A 21,905-nucleotide genomic window follows, 5' to 3' on the forward strand; every position below is an offset into this window, starting at 1 on the left:
AAGAATTTCAGAAAAATTCCTGCTGGCCAGGAAAAGTGGTCGGCTCGAGGGTGGGGGGGCAGGGGAACCAGGTTGGAAGCCATTCCTGAAACAAGGGATTTGACAGCACCCAGTTGGCTGGAGAAAGTCCATCTCTTGGTTTAGTAATCGGCCTCCTTCCCTCCAGCGGCCCTGTCCCCCACCCCGGGAAGAGGATGTCATGGGGGAGGACAGGAGCTCTGCACCGTGAGTAGGAAGGGAGCTCACTGCCCACGGCTGAGGACAGAGAGGGCAGGGCAGGGCCGGGCAGGGCTGGGCCGGACCAGGCTCAGGGGAGTGGCACTGCTCTTCTGCTTGATGGGGTGCTAGGTACACGGCCTATCTGTGGCAAAAAGTCCTCAAGCTGCTCACAACACGTACACTTTATGTTGTTATACTTCAGTTCCTAAGGGGGCGTGGGTGAGCTGGGAAGCAAGCACTGGACTAAACAGCAAGGCTCTGGTTATAGTTCCTGCTATGCACTGTGGCCTGCCTGCTGCTCACCCTGTCTAGGACTCCACTTCCCATGTGAAGTATCAAAAAGGGAAAATGGGACCCAATTCCACCATGCATCGCCCCCCATGGCCCTGGCAGCCATCAACTGAAAGTGGCGGTGACCCTTTGGGAGTGACAACAACCTTCTGTGCTGACCCCAGGGGGATTTCGGAATCCGGGTCATCACGTGGTTCCAGAAGCAGGTAAGCATCAGCATCAGATAGACTCAACATGCCACGCACAGAAGACACGCTCCAGGCAGACTCCCAGGATCCCAGGAGTCAAGGTCTGCGTTTCAGTTAACAGCCACCGAACAAACACTGAGGAAGAACTGAAATTACTTCCTTGTGGCTGTTAAAAATTACTTGTGAGGGTTTTTACGGGAACGGAGGTGACCTTGGGCTTACTCAGCATAATCTCACTCCTTCTGGTTCTTCCTGAGAGCATGACCTGAGCCCGGATGGTTGAGCTGATGCCACAAAGCCTGGCCGTTTAGCGGGCTCCTTCCACACCAAGTGGTGGGTGAAAGCCAGGAAGCTTCTGGTTCCTCTGGTCTTGATATCACGATGGGAGTCCTGGCAGGATGCTAGGATGTGTTACTATTATTGACAGCTACAACAGTAATCATGACAGCAGCTAGCTTTTCCTAAACACTCAGCAAGTGCAGGACAATGTCCTATACCTTGCAGGAACTGGCCTTTTATTCGTCACAACAACCCTATGCAGTAGGTCCTATGAACAGCCCCATTGGACAGACAGAGAAACTGAAGCTCAGAGACCCTCAGTACTTTGACCAGGCTCTCCCAGCTAGGAAGTAGCCAAGCCAGGATCTGAACCCATGCCCTTTGGCTCTAGAGCCCTCCAGTCAGTGAAGCAAGGCGTGGCAAAACTGGGTAAACAAAAAGAAGCATCTCAGTTCCAGCTGCAAGCCTGGGTCACTCAGGTTCATTCATTTTTTTAGAACTGTTTTAGAATTTTCCATTATTTATTTATTTATATAAAACAGAAAAGACGGGGCACTCTTAACATGGGCCCACAGATAACCAGGAGGCGAGGCGGAACCTTTCCTTTAAGCATCAAGTCATGATGGTTTAGTGGAAAGAAAACTATACTGGGAATTGAGGGCCCCAGGGTCTTCGACTCTTGGTGTCATGAACTAATTCTGTGACTTGCAAAAAAAAAATTATATTTTCTCATATCTGAAAACTTTCTTACTTTCTTTTAAAATTTATGTTAAAAGGAAAAAAGCAATAAGCCTTTCTCATGTTCTGCCAAGCCAAGCTGAGGCCTTTAGTCTGCTGGTTCCGCCGTGAGGCCGGGCACCTGCACATGGGATCCAGCTCAGGGAAAGGCTAAAAAAAAGAGGAAAGGCTATGGGCCCACCTGCTCCTCCGACCACCCCAGGGCCTGCACCCTGGTTCGCCCTGCTTCCAAAGGCCCCCAGGGACCTGGGGCAGTCTGCATCTGTCCCCAACCCTGGGTCCAGACAAACTGAAGACAGACCCTTCCTGGGAGAGCAGGCAAACGACACGGCCGGACGCCGGAGTCCACAGCAGCCTCTGTGAGGGGAGCTGCGTGGCACCGAGGGAAGGACTCGTGCTGGGTGCACAGGCGGGTGGCCGTGGGCGCTGCAGGGTTGAGGAAACGGGCCCCCAGAGGGAGGTCTAAGACTGCAGTGGCGTCAGCAGCAATGCCCCCTTCAGAGGCACACGCGCACTTCTGCAGAGAGTGAGACCTGTCACTGGAGGGCAGCTCCAGGTGACTATGAGATCATGAGCCGGGCCGAGCAGAGCTTTCTGGAAGAACCACCAACCAACCCTCTGGGCAAACCACTGACACCTGTCATCAACCAAGGCCAGGACCCAAGGTCCCCCCAGGCAAAGCCTTCTGACACCACTCCCAATACCCGCCTGTTCATTAGAGCTTACAGAAAACCACTATCAAACATACTCCTGAAGAATCCACACTAGGCCCCAGTGGTGCTGTGATGTCACACAACGTGCCAGGCAGCCATGGCCCTAGCCAAACCCTAGCATGCGAAGCTGCTCAACAATCATATGCTGAGGGTCTAAAGAGGCAGTGGGATCTGGAACAAGGCTGGGTCTGACTCCTGCAGCTAAGCCTTGAGAGTGGGCTCCCAGGAGCCAAGAGAAGGTTGTGGCAGCATCCAGAATATACCAGAATATATATATTCATGTATACCAGAATATACAATGGACTGCCAAGTCCAGTCACGCAGTCTCATTTGCAGTCTACTGACCTGCGCATGCAGTATACAACCTATGCGACTGTCCCTGACAGTCAGCCAAGGTTTGTACCTTCCAATCACTGGCAGACCACTTCCATCAGGCCAGCCACAGCACTGGGACAGTCCTGATCTCAGCACCAGGACTCTGAGACACTGTGAAAGTTAAGGTACAGGCAGAGTCTAGAAATTTGGGTTCAGGTCCTAGAATCGCTATTAATTTTACGTATGCTTCTGAAGGTCATAAGCTATTTGGACCTCAGTTTTCTCATCTATAAACCAAAGAGTCAGGATAACATTTAAAACATCCGTTCTGACTCTTAAGTTCTAGGATTCGTTGGTTCCACAATGTGATAAACAAAGAAGACAGCTCTTCAGGTACTGAATGGAGCCAGACTGGTACACAGGGGCCCCAGGCCTGCTGCCCTCGAGCTGTGCACAGCATGGTGACTGCACAGGACAAGCTCGCTGGGGCCGTGGGACAGAGCAGAGGGCAGAAAGCCAGAGGGACGGCACACGAGCAACAGACAGATGACGGCTCCAGGTCGGGGACAGATGCCCACCCGCTAGCTCAGCTAAGCCCACGCACACCGCGAGACTTTTCTCTGCTATCACCAGTTGCCTCTCCATTCCCCCTCAAACTAGCCGGGCATCTAGACAACACCCTGCACCCACTGCTGCTTCTCTAACTCTTCCCAAATGGCTCCGGGGGAGAGCAGGGCTTCCCATCAGCAGGCGCCTCGGTTTTAATGAAACCTCGTTTGTATTCCAGAGAGCTCTCAAGTGTCTGAGCGCCCAGCCTGAGGCCTCCCAGACAGCAGGAGAGCAGGGAGGGTGACAGTGTGTGTGTGTGTGTGTGTGTGTGTGTGTGTGTGACAGCACGAGACCAGGGAGGGTGACAGCATGTGTGTGTGTGTGTGTGTGTGTGTGTGTGTGTGTGACAGCAGGAGAGCAGGGAGGGTGACAGCGTGTGTGTGTGTGTGTGTGTGTGTGTGTGTGGTGTCTTCAGCCACAGAGCAGCCACATCCCACCCCCTCTCACTGGGGGCTCATAAGTGGACAGAGATGTGGGGTGACTGATAATAATCGAGTAGGGCAGTGTTGCCATGTTGGGATGTGGGTAGAGGGAGTAATCCAGCTACGGGGGAGAGGGGAAGAGGGGAGGAGAGAGGGTTTCTGGAAGTCGGTGACGCCGAGCCACAAAGGGTCACAGGCATGGGACACACGAAAAGACATTCCAAGCAGAGGAGACAGCAAAAACAGAGGCATGGGGTGAGGCCGCCCACGTGGTTGGGTGGACAGAGCTCTCAAAGGGGAGGCTACGTGAAGACAGCAGGAAGAGACAGCTGGAGACGGACCAGCCACGGGGTTTGGACTTGATCCTAAAGCAACAGGTTCTGGGCTGGGGAGTGACGAGCCAGCCCTGAGCTTGGCGGTGACTCGTCCAGCGGTGTGCAAGGCTAAGTGGCTGAGCTTGGAAGGGACGTGTCCTGGGCAGCGTGTCAGGCAAAGCGCTGGCCTTGGGGGCACGTGCGCCAGATTTCACTGGACAGGAAGAACCGAGATGCTGCCTGACCTTTGGCACAATATTGTGTGTGACCTGGCAGAGGTTCTGAAAGGAAAACGATGGTGCAATTTACCCCTCAGCCTATTTTGCTCTTCAGACCCGTTATTTAAACCCGGGAGCTCAGGCCAAGAGGCCAGGCCCTTCTCGCACAGGGAGTACGGAGGAGAAAGGCTGGGTGCACACGAGTACTAGACAGGAGCAAGGTGAGCAGGTTCAAGGCCCAGGCAGGCTGAGTGAGCCTGGCTCACACACTGCCCTTCCCAGGACCCTGAGTGCCCAGCAGGAAAAAAACAACAGGATGAGGAGGTGAGTACTAGGTCCCGGCACGCTTGGATTCTCTGTGACTTGGTGCCAAATGAAACTGATTAGAAACACCTCCCAGAGGGTGGAACAGGGGCAGGACTTGCTTGGTGGGAGTGCTGCTGGCGCAACTTCTATGGAGAGACATTGGGAAACAGCCAAAATTAAGACATAAACTCAGCATTTCTATTTCTAGGTATTTTTCCCACATAATTCCCCACATGGGCACGCAAAGATGTATATGGTCAAGGATATTTACTCCCTACAGCATTTCCAAAACATGACGGGAACCGTTCTAAGTGTCCAGCCGTAGAGGATGGGTTAAGAAAAGGATTTAAGGCCATTTGATGGAATACTATGCAGCCATTAAAAAGAATAAGGCAGCCTGAAGGAAGGGCTGCTATAGAATCATTTCCAAAACAGACCACACAAAACAATGGCTTTGTGAGGGGATGGGATGACCGCCTTTGCTCCCGAACACAGAACTCCCTGAAAAGGCTCTGGGTTGCTGCCCCCCACCCCCCAGACGGGGACTGGATGCCTGGGTAGCAGGGGGAGGAAAAAACTCCTTAAATTTGCCACACGTGCTAGCTACGCCAGATGGTGGAGAGCCAGACAGAGAGGACGCAGGGAAAGCCACACCTGAGGAACCCACCAGAGCCACAGAGCATGAACAGGCTGGTAGCACTCACGGTCCCAGGGGAGAAGGCGGGAGAAACACTGGAGTGTTCACGAGGCTTCCTGCAACAGAGCACCAGCCATAACCCCCACCTGTCCCTGCTGGGAAACAAGCCCCAGAACAAGGGTTTCAGAAAGGGCTGGACACTGGAAGAATCCAGAGATGAACTATACGGGACCCGTGCCACAGACAGAGCTGAGGGAAACCCCTTCTAGACAGGGAGAGGGGAGGGGGCTGGGGGACTAGGGGAAGACTGCCTGACGGGGTGAGATGGGCCTGAACATCTTGGGTGTGCCAAGTGCCCACCAGTGGCCTCCAGGTCACAGGCCCTCATCCCATCCCAAAGCCAGATGCCACCCACAACCATCCACCCCTGGGTCATCTTCCCAGACGGTCTGCAGCATCACGCGCCTCGCTCAGCCATCAGAGAGAAAACCACGGTCCCCATGGTAGAGACATTGCTGTTCACAGAACTGATGGAAAGTCCATGAAGAAAAGCGATCCCACCAACGGATAACCCCTGAATGTTGAGGAAGAGAGGGCGGGGAGGAAACGGAACACTTTACCATCTGAGACAACAAACACCCTCTCCCCTCCTTCCCAGGCCCCGGACTAGAACAATACCCCTCTTTCTGCCCCTGGACCTCAGCACCAAATCTGTAGGCGTCCTCTACCTCCCGTCTGCGGGAGGCTGGCGAGGTGCCCGGGCCAGGCTGTGCACCTGAACAAAGCCACATGCCCTGTCACAGTGCCAGGGCACTGCTCAGGCCCTCAAGCAAGCAGAGACTGCGGCCACACACCAGCTTTGGGACCAGCGGGGGATGTGCATGGCTGGGTGCCACCGGGAGAAGGCACCTCTCCAGGGGCTGACTCTCAACCAGGACAGGCTGGCATTTCCACTCAGCGGCCACTGGTGGGACTGGAGGGGGTCCCAGCGGCATCACAGCTGAGCACAGTGAACACCAGAGAGGGGCTGCCTGGCCCCAGGAGCTCGGTGTCAGCCCAGCTCAGCAGCAGCCCCCTCACTCCCGAAGCACCTGTCCTAACCCCGTGCGCCTTCTCCACCCACCTGTTCAGGTGAGCCGGTGGAGCAGCCCCTGCCCTCGGGCCGCATCCCCGGAACCAGGCCAAAAGCCGGCTCTGCCCGCCCCACCCAAGGCTGCAGCCTCCAGCCAGATTCGGACTCTCGGCTCCCCGAGGCCTGCAGGGTCCTTGGCCTGCTCCGTTGGGTGTGCCAGGTTACCGCCAGGACTTAGGATGCCCATGCCACTGTCAGTGGGGAGACAGAGGAGTTGCCTGGAATCACAGCAGAGTTTGCAGGGTGCCGCTGAACTCTGGGACCCAGGGCCACTCAGGCCAGGGAGGCCCCTCACCCCTGCACTCAGCTGCCTTCCCAGCCTCTGGATGCAGGAGAACAGAGACGGCTGTGGCTGCCAACCGTGACCCTGGCAGTGACCCCGGGTGCTGCAGACCACTGTCTCACTTCCGGCTGCACATCTCTGCCCTCTCCTGAGCAGTGGCAGTCGCAGGCCCGGGCTGGACACTCTCACTCGCCACTGTGCTGGGCTGCACCAGCCTATTCCAGGCCCACAGGCCCCCGTACCATCCTGACACACCCCCTCGGCCTGCTCCACAACCTGTCCCTGCTTACCAGGCTTTTAGGCCCCAGCTCAAGTGTCACCTCCTCAGAGAGGTGATAAGAATCTCCAGGTTATGACAGGCCTTGATTTTTCTTCTTCTGAGAACTTGCCACAGGCTTCCCCAGGTGGCACAGTGGTAAAGAATCCACCTGCCAATGCAGGAGATGCAAGAGACACAGGTTCGATCCCTGGGTCAGGAAGATTTGCTGGAGGAGGGCATGGCAATCCACTCCAGTATTCTTGCCTGGAGAATCCCATGGACAGAGGAGCACGGCGGGCTACGGTCCACAGGGTCACAAAGGGTCAGACACAACTGAGCAACTCAGCACACACACAGCACAGAACTTAATCATGATTGGAGACTATATTACTTTTCCTCCATTTACTTATGTTTTGTTAGTATGAACCCTTGCCTCACCTATAGCAACACACACACACACACACGAGCGCGCGCACGTGTGCAAGCTAAGTCGCTTCAGTCATGGATTATAGCCCACTAAGCTCCTCTGTCCATGGGATTCTCCAGGCAAGAATATTGGAAGGTCGTGCCCTTCTTCAGGGAATCTTCCAATCCAGGGATCAAACCCATGTCTCGTATGTCTCCAGCATTGGCAGGGTGGTTCTTTACCACTAATGGCACCTGGGAAGCTCCCCGCCACACACACCAAATACAGATCTGTGCGGACAGGGGTTGTGTCCACCTGAACTGTCTTATTTTTTGTATCTGTGATGTCTTTTAAGATTCCTGGCACACAATAAGTGCTTAATTGAGGCTTGTGGAATAAATGACATAATGGTTATTTGACAAATGATCTCACGGATCAATGGAGAGACAGAGATACAGGCCAGGACAGGGACTGGGAGCCAGAGGGTGTGGGAGGCCTGAGGCAGGGGCCTGGACCCGAGCCAGCATGGGAAGGTCCTCCTGCCCCACTCTGTCCGTCCCCAGAGGACAGAGGTCGGCAGCCCCAGCACGTGGCCACCAGAGCAGCTTCACTCTTGGCTGGTGAGAGGCTTTGTGATTTATTACACGAAGCTGAAAGAAACCACACAGGCTTTAATCGTGGGCACACAGACCACACGGGTTGCACAGAAGCAAGTCAGTAGGTCATGGCCCCACACAGGCCAGGAGGAGCATGGAAGAGACCTTCCTGCCATAGACGTTCCTGAAATGACGAACCCACCGACTACAAACCTCTTGGCTAGAGTTCTCGATTTCCAAAACCCAAAACCCAGGAGCCCAACACACCCACAGGACCAAGCTAAGGAACCCTGAAATGATGTGTACATCACATCACGTGTACACAAACACAAAACGTGTACACACTTATACACATCACAAAACTTGTACACAAGTTTTCCCTACCATTTGGGGAAAATGTACTATTAGCAAACGTTCTAAAAGCCAGCAAACCACCAACCCTGTGCCGTGAAAAACTGTCTACACACACAGTGGGAAGGCGGCCAGCTCCCAGAGTGAGCTCAGGCCCTGGGGCGGTGTCCCTTCCCCTGCCGTACAAAGTCCAGCTCTGCTTTGGGCAGGTAACAGGGTCATAAAGTTGAGCGTCTCCCTAGAGGGCCGGCCTCCCTCTCCACAGAGAAAGGCCCTGCAGACAGTTAACGGCCCCAAAGGGCACCACGCTCCCTAGGGCAGAAAGAGCGATTCACAGCCACCGCCTGGCGGCCTGGCCTGGGCGCACAATGGCCAGATTGTGTGGCCACCTCCGCCGCGGGAAGAGCGGCCTCCTGACCTGGGGCAGCTGTCACGGGGAGGCTGACCTCACAGCCACCCCAGGAATCCTGTCCTGGGGCCAGGGCCACCAGATCCACTCAGCTCTGCCTCCCTGGCCTCCATCCAGCCAACATTTATTTCACCATCGGGTGGCACCAGCAGGGTCAGAGTCTGGCACGGCCAGACAGTGACCCGGCATCACTGGCCCTCACCCCCCAGGGGTCTGTCAGTGGGCAGGCCTTGGCCCCTCTGAGGCATCTCTGAAAAGAACACAAGCTACCTTCTTCCTCAGTGACTACAAGCAAGTGATTTAATAACTTCCTTGGGCCTCAGCTTTCTCACATGAAAAATGGGGAAGTAATTCCATTTTCCCATGGATTGATATAAGTACCAAATAAGATATGAGATGTGCAATGCCCATGGCCGAGAGGGCCCCTTGGGATGTGCTCAAGAAAATGTGGCCTCTTCCATGGCTCCATGGTGACCACCTAAACCCTTCACTGGTGCTCAGGGTTACTATTCTGAGCCCTCTCCTGAAGGTCCACAGGTTACCAGGTGCTGCCCCCAAAATGGACAGAAACTCACTTAACTTTTGATCGGTTCAGATGTTATCTTCTTCGTCAGACTAGAAGGCTGCCAACAGTAAAATCTATTGCTTCTGCTACTTCTAGTGGGTGCCCACAGTACACAGTCCCGTGCTGGCGGTGGCTCGGTGCTTGTCTGAGGGTGACAGGCTTTGAGTCAACACAGCTATGAATCATTTCAGAGCCGCAGGGGCCAGAGGAGAGCGGAGCTGGGGTCTTAGAGGTGATCGCCGCTGTTCATAGCAACAGCCTTTCTGCTTGGGCAACACTGTTCTCAGGTCACGTCTTCTGTTGCCGTTCTGGCATCTTCCCGGTACGGCCAGGGTGCAACCGAGGCCCCAGTGGGTCAGCTGGTGAAGAGTGGAGCCTAGCACAGTACCCAGAGTCCCCCTGAAGACCACCCGGCCCTGCCTCTAACGCTACAATCAGTCCACTCTTCCGCTCTGCTGTCACAGAGCTCAGCTTCCATTTGGGGACACTTTCGTAATCACGGTCTAATTGACTCCAATTACAGTTAAGAGCTCTCAAGTTGGCTGGGACCGAAAGTCACAGATAAGGTTGCTAGAGCAGTACTACTGCCATGGAATAATAATAATAATAATAACAGGGACGTCCCTGGAAGTCCAGTGGTTAAGACAAGAACGGGCCACATTAAAAAAAAAAAAAAACTTAAAAGATTTATTTTTAAAATACCTTTAAAAGAAATAAATTATATAAATATTTAAAAGGAATATTAATAGCAATAATAATAAGCCTATGTGACTCAGGGGTCACTAAAGGCTCCGCCTGGGCAGATGGTCTTACGCCTGCTCTCACATACCAGGTGCTAACAGTAAGGGTGGTGAAGGCTTCCACACGCTCAGCACTGGCACCCGTCTTGAGGGCATCATGCCTGTGAATGTGTTTCAGCACCTTTTTTATGTTTTCAAAGAAAAGGGCCCCGGGTATTGTTCACCGTGTTCGGCTCCCGGGCCTATAGGCGGCTCTTACTCCTCTGATCCCAGCAGGCACTCACGGGCCTAGAGGATCCCAGTGGCCACCAAACTGTCAAGAGTCCCCGGGCACCTGTCACTTTGGGGCAGAGACTAAGAGCCATGACGAGCCTCTCTGAGGTGTTCTAGGCCGTGAACAATGAGTAGTCCTAACCACTGGGCCACCAGGAAGCTCCCAAAGAAGGTGTCTTATATGATTCCATGAACAGCAAAGTCCAGAACAGGGAAAGAGAGCGTCACAGGTGTGGGTGGGTGCAGGGACCCCTGGAGGGAGAAAGGGGCTCTGGGGGTCAGCTGGGAGCAGGCATGAGGAGGAAGGGGGCTGGATGGGCAAAAACTGAGACAGAGGCAGGAACTGGTGGCTGTCTATGGCTGGGAGCATGTGGGCTGTGCTGGCCCAGGCTGCTCAGAGGCTGGCCAGTCGTGGCTGAGCAAGGCATGCCAAGGACGGAGGGGCCCCCAGGGTGAGGAGGGGGCAGTGCTAAGCCTCAGATGGCATGAGTCCCTCTCAGTCTCAGAAAACCACCAGGTTCCAATGACTGCAGGGTCCCTACTACCCCGAGCTCATCCTGAGCTGGCAATTTCCCCTCCCAAGCAGGGCCTCTCTTTCCACTTAAATCTGATCTTATCACTCCCACCCCCAGCCTGCAGGACAAAGTCTAAGCCCTGCAGCCTGGTGTGAAATGCGCTCTCTCCACTCTTCTCTGCCACCGTGCAGGTCCCCAGGTCCGAGGGCACGCCCACATGCAGCCATCAGAGCCCAGCGAGCCAGCCCAAGCCCCCTCCCTCCTCGGGCCTGCTCCCAGCTGCACCCTGGAGCCCCCAGGGACCCGCCAGGGTGCCCTGCACGCCCCACACCCAAGATGCTCTTCAACTTCACAGACACACGGGCACCAAGGGCAGCAAAGGGGAGACCAGGGGAGCTTGAAGCAGATCCCCAAATGGAGAGACTGGCCAGAACAACCCATCAAGAATTACAGGGCCCTCGGGGACCAGGTCGGGGTGTCTCCTAGCTCATCACTCAGGGGGCTACAAAGGCAGTTCCTGGCTTGCCCAGACCTCTCCTCCGGGCTGGGAGGGCAGAGTGGGAGTGTGGATGGGCTCAGCAAGTAGTAGTGTGCCGCTGCGGAGACAGCGGTCCTTGAGTCCACACTGGGGGTCTGGGGGCCATCAGAAGGACTTAACGCCCTCCCAGCTAATGGAGATGAGTAGAAAAGGTGACAGTCCAAACTCAAACCTCTTTCCCGCAAGCTCATTCAGGGAAAACCCCAGGAAGCTCTACCTGGCCGGAGTCGCCTGCCCCGAGGAAGATGATTGCTCGCCATAATGCTTCTATCCATTCTAGGAGGGCAGCAGCAGAACCATGCCCCACGCGACACCTGACAGCCAGCCCTGGATGCTGCAGTGAGTCGGTTTTCGCTGCTTCCCTGAGGCAGCCGCTCTGGATGCCAGGAGACCCCTGAGCACTGGGACCAGGACCTTCATACCACCCTAACCCCACTCGTCCATGTGGATGCGGCCCCCAAGCGACCTCTGCCCAGGTCGGTTCACTGATAACTGAATCTCGGGGCAGGGCCTCGGCGGCACCAGGCTGCCGGCTCCACGAGAACCTTGGCACAGAAAAACAACTGAATCATCCCCATGATTCTCCAAGCCGAGCCCTCTTGAGGCCACTATTTTTTTTTTAAAGGAGGGGGATGGCAGGCAGCAGCTTGGGAGCTGGTTTCTATGGCAACCAGCTTCAGGGATCTGTATAAACCCCAGACCCCCAGTCCCCAACCTGTCCTCAAGGACAGTCAGAAAAAAAAAAGCATAACCTCTCAGCTCTGAGAATTCCTTTCAATCCCTGGGCCCTGGAGGCTTAGTAGGAGCATCCCATGAGCAGAATGCTCTAGAGTTGCCCAGAAACATCTCAGAAACGTATCTATCTTGACCCATGCAGCCCCAGGCCACTTCCCCAGGGACCTGAGCTGTGCCTTTGGAGGAGGCCCTTTGAGCTGCGCCCCTTCTGAGCCACATCACCTTTCTCTGTTTTCTTACGACAAAATGCAGAAAGGCCAGTGTTGCAAACCCCAGCCCCAGGGCCCTGCTTCCCAGCCTCTGAAGTCTGAACATTCCTCTGCCTCTACTGGCCCTGGGCCCCTCCCCGCATGCCTCCTCATTCAGGTCCTGAGAATAAACATTAAAACAGGCGTCTGAAAACAACGGCATAGTCAAGGTCAAGTATGTCAGCCTACGGCTCGGCTCTGAACTTGAACCTCGTATCTCGTGCAGGGTGGGATGCCCAGGGCAGCGCCAATAGCACCGGGCCCCGTGGCGCTGAGCGGCCTCACCTGGCACCTCTCAGCCCTCCTCTCCACCAGCCCCTGCCCGTCTCCTCTCCTCTCGGGGCCTGCATGATGCGCGGCCTGTCACCCTTCTCCCCAAAGGACTGTTCTCTTCACAAAAGAGGAAACGTCCCGGCCTTATCAGATATCCGCTTCATGCTCAAGCACAGATGGCAGTGAAAACTTATCCCAGAGATACCCAGGCTGGAAGGTTATCCTGAGGTCACCCCAGCCATCTGAGGGCAGCTGTTCTGTGTGCCCTGGGTGAGACAGACTCCCGAGACCAGCTGAGACCCCCCGGGACACACAGCTGGTGGCTGAAACCCTTGAAGCTGCAAGTCCCCACATCCCCCACGATGTGCTCGCTCCAGAACAGGAACTCAGGGCACCCAGTTCCCCTTTACTGTTCAGCACCACCTGCCCTGGGCTGTGGGCTGTGTGTCTGCTTGTGGGGAGCAGGGGATGGGAGGTCCCCCAGGGCTGGTCGTTCTGTAACCCCCCAGGGCAATGGGCTGGGCTGGGGGCTGCGGTCCTTCATCTAAGAAAGTAATGATGGTGGTGGAGCTGCTGGAAGAACTCAGCAAACATCAGACCCGTCTATGTACTCAGGCGCTTACTGCTCACAGCAACCTTCTCATAGCATCCTAAGAAGCAGCAACCCCATTTCACAGAAGAGGAGACGAAGGCTCAAGGTCACATGCTCACCCTGGCCTTGACCTTCCAATCAAGCACTCACTGGGACCCGAGCACTGTGTGAAGCACTCTCACACGCATCGTGTTGTTCACTGCTCAGAACACCACTGTACAAATACGAAAACTGAGGCTTCGGAGGAGCCCAAATACCTTTCTCCATGGCCCCCAGCCCTTTGGGAGAAGGGTAGGGGAGTGGATCATGTCAGGCTGCTGGCCAAAGTCACTGCAGGGCACCACCTACGAACAGCACGCCTCTGCAGGTGCGTGCGGGAGGGGAGGGGACACCAGCGGGGCCACACACAGGCCCCTGGGGCTCATGGGAGTCTGACATGGTCAGTCAAGGAGGCAGCGAGGCTGGCTGAGGTCACCAACCCGGGACACAAGGGCAAAAGAAACTGCTGTCAGCAGGATGGCTGCTGTGTGGCGATGAGATTCCCCTTTGTCCTGATAAGGAAGGACAGAATGTCACCCCTCCAGTCATCACGCTCTGAAAAGTGCTGGTTCGAGCATCCCTCCCACTGGGAAGGCCCTGGATCTCAAGTGCATTTTTCACTGATAACATGACCTTGTTTTTCATGACCCCAAGCCGCTTTCCTGAGGAATGAATCACGCTCTTGTCCACAACAGAGAAAACACAGGGCAAGTCGGTGGGGGCGACGGCAGCAGCGCTCAAGGCGGCGAGCAGGTCACTGTGGGGTCAGGGCCCAGGACACTGGGGAACAGGGGGAAGGGAGGAGGGAAGAGCCAGGGAGACTTGATCGGAGCTCAGAGATGCGCCTGCGGGTTCAAAGCCCTGAGCACGCAGAGGGTCTTCTCCACTGGGGCAGGATTCAGGGGCCCAAGGGCGGCCGTTGCAGCTCGAACACCCTCGGGGAGTCCTTTTCTTCAAGGGTGGCAAGAGGGTTCCCACCTCTATGCCAACAGAGCACCTGCAGCTGTGGCTATGTGTGCACGGAGGAGGCAAGGGCATGATTGGACTGGGCAGCGCCCTGATCAGTAAATCATATCTCTAAAGGTAGACGGCAGACGGGGGTGGCGACAAGCGGGCCCATCTCACCTCCAAAGACAGAGACCCTGGCAGGGAAGGGGCCGACCACATGCCCACGTCTTGGCAGAGGCAGAGCCATGTCTGCGGTAACCCAGCAGGACAGCTCCACGGCTTCAGAGAGGCACAGAGCCGTTCCCAGCCACCACTCCCCACCACCCTGACCCCCTCCCCCATGCACCTGGAACCTGTGCACCAGCTCCAGGGCCTGGCTGTCATTCTGATCAGCTTCGAGGATGACATCGGTCAGCTTGTGGATGATGACGTCCAGGGGGCCCTGCTCCTCGATCGGCCGGCTCAGGTTCAGCTGAGAGAGGGAGACACAGAGAGAAAGAACAACTTGAGCTTGTGAGCCCGCGGCCTCGTCTATCCCATCCTCTCTGCACGTCCCCAGGGCATGGAGCGCGAGGAGGGCCGGCACTCGCAGGACAGGACTGGACAGGACTCGCTGAGGCCCTGGAACTCCTCCAGGGCAGGCCCCGTGTTTGTGCTTCTGTCCCCGAGTGCCAGGCTGCCTGGGACACAAAAGATACACAGGTGGAGTCGGGGTGACCAAGGAGCTACGGGTTAAGCGAGAGTCACTGTGAGAGCATTTACTGGCCATGCTGCAGCTGCCCCCACCACCTGGGGCCTCTCGGGTGGGGACACCAGGTTTCGGTAAGGTCAAGTCCAATGACTGAAGTCACAAGGCCAGACCTGAACTGAGATCCAAGCAGACATTCTCCCCACGAAACTACCCACGGTCTCGGCAAAGCTGTGATCTGTGTGAATCTAAGAGCCACCGCTCTGTGAGGCTGGCCACTGGCACTTCACACTGGGATCAGGGCTGGCCTTTGATGACAAAGAGAGGGATGCAGGGCCACCTGGAGTCCCCGAGTCCCCGGCTCACCCTGCTCCACTGGGGAACGTGTTTATTTTTTCAAGAGCATGGGGTTTGGAAGATCGGGTCCTGGGGGAGCCAGAGCTGCTGGCTGACAGCCGGCATCCCAGACCCCCAAGACGGGAGCACCTACCAACAGCCGGGGCCGCCTGACAATGCGCTTCCTGGCCGCCAGATGTCTACCGCCTGGCACGCGGCCGCCACCACCTGCAGGGCTGTGCTCTTGGAGGCGGCGGCGCCAGCTGATCACCTGGCTGACCCCTCGAGTGGCCTCCGTGGAGGCCAGAGAAGGCCACCAGCCCCACCCCTGCCCTCCGTCCCACTCCCCCAGTGGGGCTCCCTCCAGGATTCCAGGCTGTTTGTTTCAAAGTCATTAGGGAGGAGATCATGATGACAGCTCCAGGGAGGCTGGGTGCTAAAAACCTATGTCCATTTGTTACTTTTTATTTTCCAGCCACACAGTGAGAGGCAATTCCACACATGACAGAGGAAAACACAGACTTCTGAAACCTGCCAAGGACTTCACAGGGAGAAAGCAGAGCCAGAACTGAAGCTGGGCCAGCCACCCAGCCCCCAGCCCGAGTCCCGTGCCCGCGCTGTGCCCCAGAGCCACGACCGCCTGGGTGCCTTGCCCTCTGGCTGCTGGCCACGTCTGGCCCTTTGGAGGCACCAGCAGAAGATGGGAGAGAGGATGGGACAGGAGTCCGGGTGCTTGTCCCCACCATCCTCACGGCCCCAACATCTCCCTTGAGCAGGGCGGCCCCTCTCCCAAGACCACCACTGTCTCTAGGCTCTTCCCTCCCCTCGTTCCCTTGGGCCTGGGGTGGTGACACCCCACCACTTTGGGGCGCCTCACCACCTCCTGCTGGCTCCTTTGACCCCGCCCATGCTATGTCATCTTCCTGATTTAAACTCTTTTTCCATTAAAGCTTCAGAATGCACCAGGTCTTTCCTGTTGATAGCCTTAACTCCTCTTTTTTATTGTCTTCCAGGAAAGATGTTAAGGGATTTTCCCTATTAAAAAAAAAAAAAATTTCATGGACTTCACAAAAGGAAAATACTGAAGAACACTGATCCCTCGATGTTCTAGCCTGTGTACAAAACAAAACAGCAAAAATCAGACCAGCTGAGCAGCTGCCCGTCTTCCAAGACTCCTAGATGGGGAAGGGATGTGGTACTTGTCCTCACAGGAGGGCCAGGAGCTAGAGGTGACAGCTATACCTTCACAGACCAGGACCCCAAGAGCCGAGGAGAAAAAATGACTGGGTAAGGCCTCATGGTGGGGAAATGACCCAGTGGGACCTGGACAAACAGCAACACAGATGGGCTTAGCCTGCAGCCAAGCTGCCCATGTCCTGGGGCCTGTGCCAAAGCCTAGCAGAGTCCCAGGGCCTCAGTTTCTCCTTCGATAAAAACAGGAAATGCCAAGGATCTTTCCAGTTCTGTCCATACATTCATTATTAATTTCCATCCAGTGCTACTTCCCAAGAAGAAAAAAAAAACAAAAACAGGATTGGAAGGAAGGCAGAGCAGCCAGTGGCAAGTGGGAACATGGGCAAGGAACAGCTCATTCTCAGAGCTGCCCATCTGCCCTGTAACCAGCGGCTCCACTGTGACAGGCACCGAAGCAAGAGGCCAACATTTTCAGACCGAGACGGCTACGGGCGGAAGAGCCTGGGTCACGTGGGAGGCTGGGCAGGGCGCCCCAGGCCTCAGAAACCCCATCCCAGAGAGAATGTTTCCTGTGCAGCAAGAAGGGACAGAAGCCAGCCCCTGAGAGGACTCTAGGGTCCCCACACCTCTGGGGAAGGAGGTGGGCAGGAGAGGCCCCGGGCTCATGCTCGCCCGGCATCACCCAAGGTCTGTAGACCTGACAACTGTGGGCTGTTTGCAAAATAAGCTCCCTGCGTTCCCGGCCACTCTGCTGAAGGTAAACAGCTGAGTTTTGGAAGCTGGCCACTGTCCTTTGTGTATTTTCCAAGAGTTTTTGTGCCAGTGAAACCCTTTCACGAGAGCTGCGGCTCTGGACACACGTCAGGCCTGGCTAGTCCCCGCTCCGCATCCTCGCTGGGGCCCGAGCAGAGCTGTCCGTGGCTCCAAAAGGCCCTCCTGTACCAGCCTTCCTCAGAGGACCGGAGGAGCCACGGAAGCCCTGAGGGGGTCTACCCCAAGGAGCCGGAGCCTTGGCAGCCTTGAGGGGGTCTACCCTAAGGAGCCGGAGCCTTGGCAGCCTTGAGGGGGTCTACCCTAAGGAACCGGAGCCTTGGCAGCCCTGAGGGGGTCTACCCCAAGGAGCTGGAGCCTTGGCAGTCCTGAGGGGGTCTACCCCAAGGAGCCAGCAGTCCCTCCCCACTGGCTGGGAAGGGGGAGAAGGTCTTCCGGGGCTGCACCCTCAGATCCTAGGGCAGCCAAAACTGCTGTTGGTCAGCAGGCCCCGGGCACCCGTGGGAGAGAACCTAGGACCCTGCAGAGGAGGGGACCCTCAGAGGGGACTGGGGGTGCCACAAAAGAGGGGACCCCTCACAGAGGGAGGGTGTCCCAGAAGAGGGGCCCTTGGGTGGGGGGTGCTGCAGAGAATGGAATCCTGGGACCAGCGGGGTCGGGGGGTGGGGGGAGGCACCTCAGAAGCTTCCTTTCCCAGATGGGGCGGGACTGGGGGCCAGGGCGGAAGTAAACTCACTTCAAGTGTGTCATTCACTTTTTCTGACCACACTCTGCTCACAGAAAAGGAAACTCTCCCAGGGGACCTGTCCTCCTCCTCAGAGAGGGTCCAACTGGGCCCCCTCAGCCAGTCACGGGGTGTCCGGACGGAAGGGCCCCCCTGTAGTGGCTGCAGGCGCCACGTTTCCAAGTCACGCCACCCTGAGAGGCCGGCGCTGGATGGTGCTCTGCGAGCGCTCGGGATTCGGAGAAAACAAGGGCCCACTGTTTCCTCAGTGACGAAGGCGCTGAGGCAGGCGAGGGTGGAGGGAGGCCCAGGAGGAGATGGGACAGAGGCCCGCAGACCCCAGAGGCCCAACAGCCACCTCTGACCTTGGGAACAAGCAACCCCATCGTGATCCAAGGGGAGCTGGGCGCTTGCCTCCCGCCCACCAGCTGGCTGAGGAGGACAGGATGCAACGGTGGGCACCTGGACACCCCTCCTGGCTCAGCTGCCTCTGTGCCTCGGTTTCCCCTTTCATAAAATGAGAATGTCATAACTGTGACTTCCAGGACTGGTCTGTGAGTTAGAACATTCCATTTACAGATGTGGCACCTAAGCCCTCTAGAAAACTTCCTGCTTCAGCTTGATCACTCGTTAACTTGACAAGTATTTTCTGGGCCCCTCCTGTGCACTAGGCACAGATGTCCCCTGCCCTCTCATCGCAGGGCCTCAGGGGGACTGTTCACCCTGGACACAGCCCCAGCTGCCCCAGACCTGCACGGGGCGGTGCTCCCCTGCCACAGTGAGTCCTCTGCCTGGAGTGCGCACCCACAACCTGTAGCCTCTGGTCCACACATGAGCTCTTACTAGTCTCCCAAGTCCCAGCATAGAAGTTCGATCCTTTTCCAGACTTCTGAACTCCTCGTTTCCCAAACAAGAAGGCTTAATGGCTCCTTCATCTCACCGGTGTCCCCGAAATGCTATGCACATCCCTCCAAGATAGCACCCTAACTTCCAGGCACGAAGTAGTTTCTTTAACCTTTTGTCCCTTCCACAAGATCCTGAGATTCCCCAACGACCAGGGCTGCAACCTGGCCTCTCCAGGACCTAGAACCAGGCCCCAAGCAAGAACTAGGCTGTTGCTGTTGTTCAGTCACTAAAGTTATGTCCAAGTCTTTGAGACTGCATGGACTGTAGCCTGCCAGGCTCCTCTGTCCATGGGATTTCCCAGGCAAGAATAATGGAGTGGGTTGCCATTTCCTCCTTCAGGGGACCTTCCTGACCCGGGGATTGAGCCCGGGTCTCCTGTGCTGGCAGGTGGATTCTTTACCAGTGTGCCACTAGGAAGCCTAAGAGCTCAGCAGACATCTGCTAAGCGCACTGGCAGCTTCAAAGAACAGAGTGAACAACACAGACCCAGAAGGGACCTTCCACGGAGCAGGGTGACTCTTTTCTGTGAAGGGGGCTGAAATGGCCTCCCAGAGGAGGAGGTGTCCAGACCAAGCCACGGAAGGGAGAGGGAAGAATGGGACCTCCAGAGATGGGCAGGGGAAGGAAGGTTTAATCCAAGTAGAGGGGCAGCTGCAAAGATGCAGGACGCACCATCTGCATTAAACCCTCTCCTTTATCTATCAGTTCCAAATGCCTCAGGTGCCCTAAGCTACCACCTCTGCAGAAAGAGCTTCTCCCACAGCACTGACCGCTGACTGGCACCTTGCGGGGGGTGGCCCATCACCGCCCCCCCCCCCTCATGCTTCATCTGTGGGCTGGAAGCAGAGGAGCCTGTAGAAGATTCCAATGCCTAGGGGACCAGGATTCAGCTGTGGTATAATCAATGAGCAAATCTTGAGTGCATTAACCCACTAAGAGTTTGGGGCTGTCTGTGAGCCTACCCGAAGGCAGTCCCCACAGGAGAGATCATGGATGGTGGAAGGGTGGGGGTAGAGGGATGCCAAGATGAGACAAGAGGCAGAGGGTTCCAGCTTTCTGGAAGAGGGTTCTCTGGGCTGTACTTCCAGCTCTTCCTTTGCTCCCAAACTCCCACACGCGCTTCCCTGATGTGATCAACAACCAGCTAGATGTGAAAGAAGCATGTGCATCGGAAGGCTGGGGACTCGGAAAAACTGGCTCCCATCCCCCACCCCATGCTGGGGGCCACTCATCCTCTCTGGCTGCAACATGCAAGGTATGCTAGCAGAGACCTGGGCTGCTGAGAAAAACCTACGCGTCTCTGAACGGCCAGACAGGCTGCAATGGCCCTCTCTACTGCAAAGGCTGCAGGTGAAGCTGGTGAGGACGTCAGGCAGGTGTGGGTACTATTCCACAACCATGCTCGGTGGCCGGGTCCTCTAGGAGTGCCTGTGAAGCTGTGTGAGGCCTGGCATGTTATTTAGGCTCTGTGTCTCTCTCACAGGTCCCCACCTCAGGCTGCTGTGAGAACTGAGTTAATGTGTATAATTACTCAGGACAGAGCCTGACACAGAGCGGGGGTGCTGGAGCCGTGCACTCATGCCAGACTATGGCTGCTAGCCTGAAAACGCAGGTTCTGAAGTAGGGTGACCACACGGGCTTGTCCTCAAATGGGATCTTCCTGGGTGACACGGATGTCTTTTATTTGAATGAGGCAATGCTTGGTGGGCTGGATAGGCGTGAGTCACCAGAAAAATCAAGGCATGACTAGAAGCTTGGAACTTTCAGCCCCACTCCCTATCCTTGAGTGGGGAGGGTGCTGGAAAATGAGTTAGTGACAGATCATGCCTTTGTGATGAAGCCTTCATAGGAAATCCCACAAGGACAGGTTCAGGGAGCATCCTGGCTGGTGAGCACAAGGAGGAGCTGGGAGAAAGGGTTGCCCAGAGGGTGCAGAAGCCCTTCCCCACATCTCTTGCCCGATACACCTGTTCCACCTGGATGTTCAACTGTACCCTTTCCCACAGTCCTTTATAATAAGCTGGTAAATACTAAGTAAACTGTTTTCCCAAGTTCCAGAAGCCAATGCATCAAATTAATCAAACTAGAGGAGGGGATTGTGGGAACCTGTGATTTACAGCTGATGGCTCATGTGCACAGATATCAATCTAAACTTGCAACTGGCATCTAATGGAGCAGGGATGGGGAGGACCTCATGGGACTGAGTCCTTAACCTGTAGAACTGATGTTCACCTTCAGGTGGTCAGTGTCAAAACTGTGTTAAACTGTAGGACTCCCGGCCTGGTGTTACGGGTTTATGTGGTATGGGTAAAGCCCCCAGCCAACTGCCATCACACATGGCAAGTACGTAGAAGTGTGAGAGTAAAGGTGAATCCCAGGAGGTGTGTTTTTCCTACAATTGGGCACTCAAAAACTTCAGCTATTCCGTTTCTCTATTCTTACTCTTTACTTTATTACTGCCCAGTGAAATCTCGCCTGAGTTCTGTTAACAAGGCGCTTCCCTGGTGGCTCAAGTGGTAAAAACTCTGCCTGCAATGTGGAAGACCTGGGTTCAATCCCTGGGTCGAGAAGATCTCCTGGAGGAGGACATGGCAACCCACTCCAGTATTCTTGCCTAGAGAATCCCATGGACAGAGGAGCCTGGCGGGCTGCAGTCCATGGGGCTGCAGAGAGTCAGACATGACTGAAGTGACTTAGCATGCAACACACGTGCACTGTTTACAAGATACACCAGAATCTGCATTCTGCAAAGCTAGGTCACTTGTCCTGGCTCCTATTAGGCTTCTCAATGCATTTGCTGCCACATTAAAACGGACCATCCCTGTTAATGATGGTAAGAGTTCTGACTTTGGGCCACGCACCAGCTAACAAGCAGTGACCCCAGCAGGTGCACATGAGGACACCAGGTCACAAGACAGGTTAAGTAGCTGTCCAGGGTCGTCCCATCATAGCTGGATGGGAACCTGGTCTCTCTCCTGCCGAAGTCAATTGGCCGCTAAGCCAAAGGGTGTCCTGGGCCCCTGGGGCTTTCCTTCTGTTCCTTTTCTCCCTCAGTTCACGCCATGTGGATGGCGTGTTTTCAGATGGAAGTCACTAGATGAAAAGTTTTTTGTCTCAACTGAGGTCCTGACTCAA

The 21,905-nt window shown here is 55.8% G+C and overlaps 1 protein-coding gene and 1 long non-coding RNA gene across 3 annotated transcripts in view; one reads left to right on the forward strand and one right to left on the reverse strand.

The window, feature by feature from the left end:
• The window catches only part of ITPK1 (inositol-tetrakisphosphate 1-kinase), a 161,531-nt gene that overhangs the window by 49,562 nt on the left and 90,064 nt on the right, over window positions 1–21,905 (reverse strand). For both annotated transcript variants that reach the window (XM_061395143.1, XM_061395142.1), the window contains exon 3: window positions 14,498–14,623. In XM_061395143.1, coding sequence (XP_061251127.1) covers window positions 14,498–14,623 — 126 coding nt within the window. The remainder of the gene's footprint in view (window positions 1–14,497; window positions 14,624–21,905) is intronic.
• LOC133234512 (uncharacterized) lies at window positions 16,318–18,402 on the forward strand. The gene is made up of 2 exons (XR_009732163.1): window positions 16,318–17,126; window positions 17,921–18,402. It is a non-coding gene; the product is annotated as an uncharacterized LOC133234512 (long non-coding RNA).

This window comes from Bos javanicus, chromosome 21 (assembly GCF_032452875.1).
Source record: "Bos javanicus breed banteng chromosome 21, ARS-OSU_banteng_1.0, whole genome shotgun sequence".
NCBI classification, from domain to species: domain Eukaryota; kingdom Metazoa; phylum Chordata; class Mammalia; order Artiodactyla; family Bovidae; genus Bos; species Bos javanicus.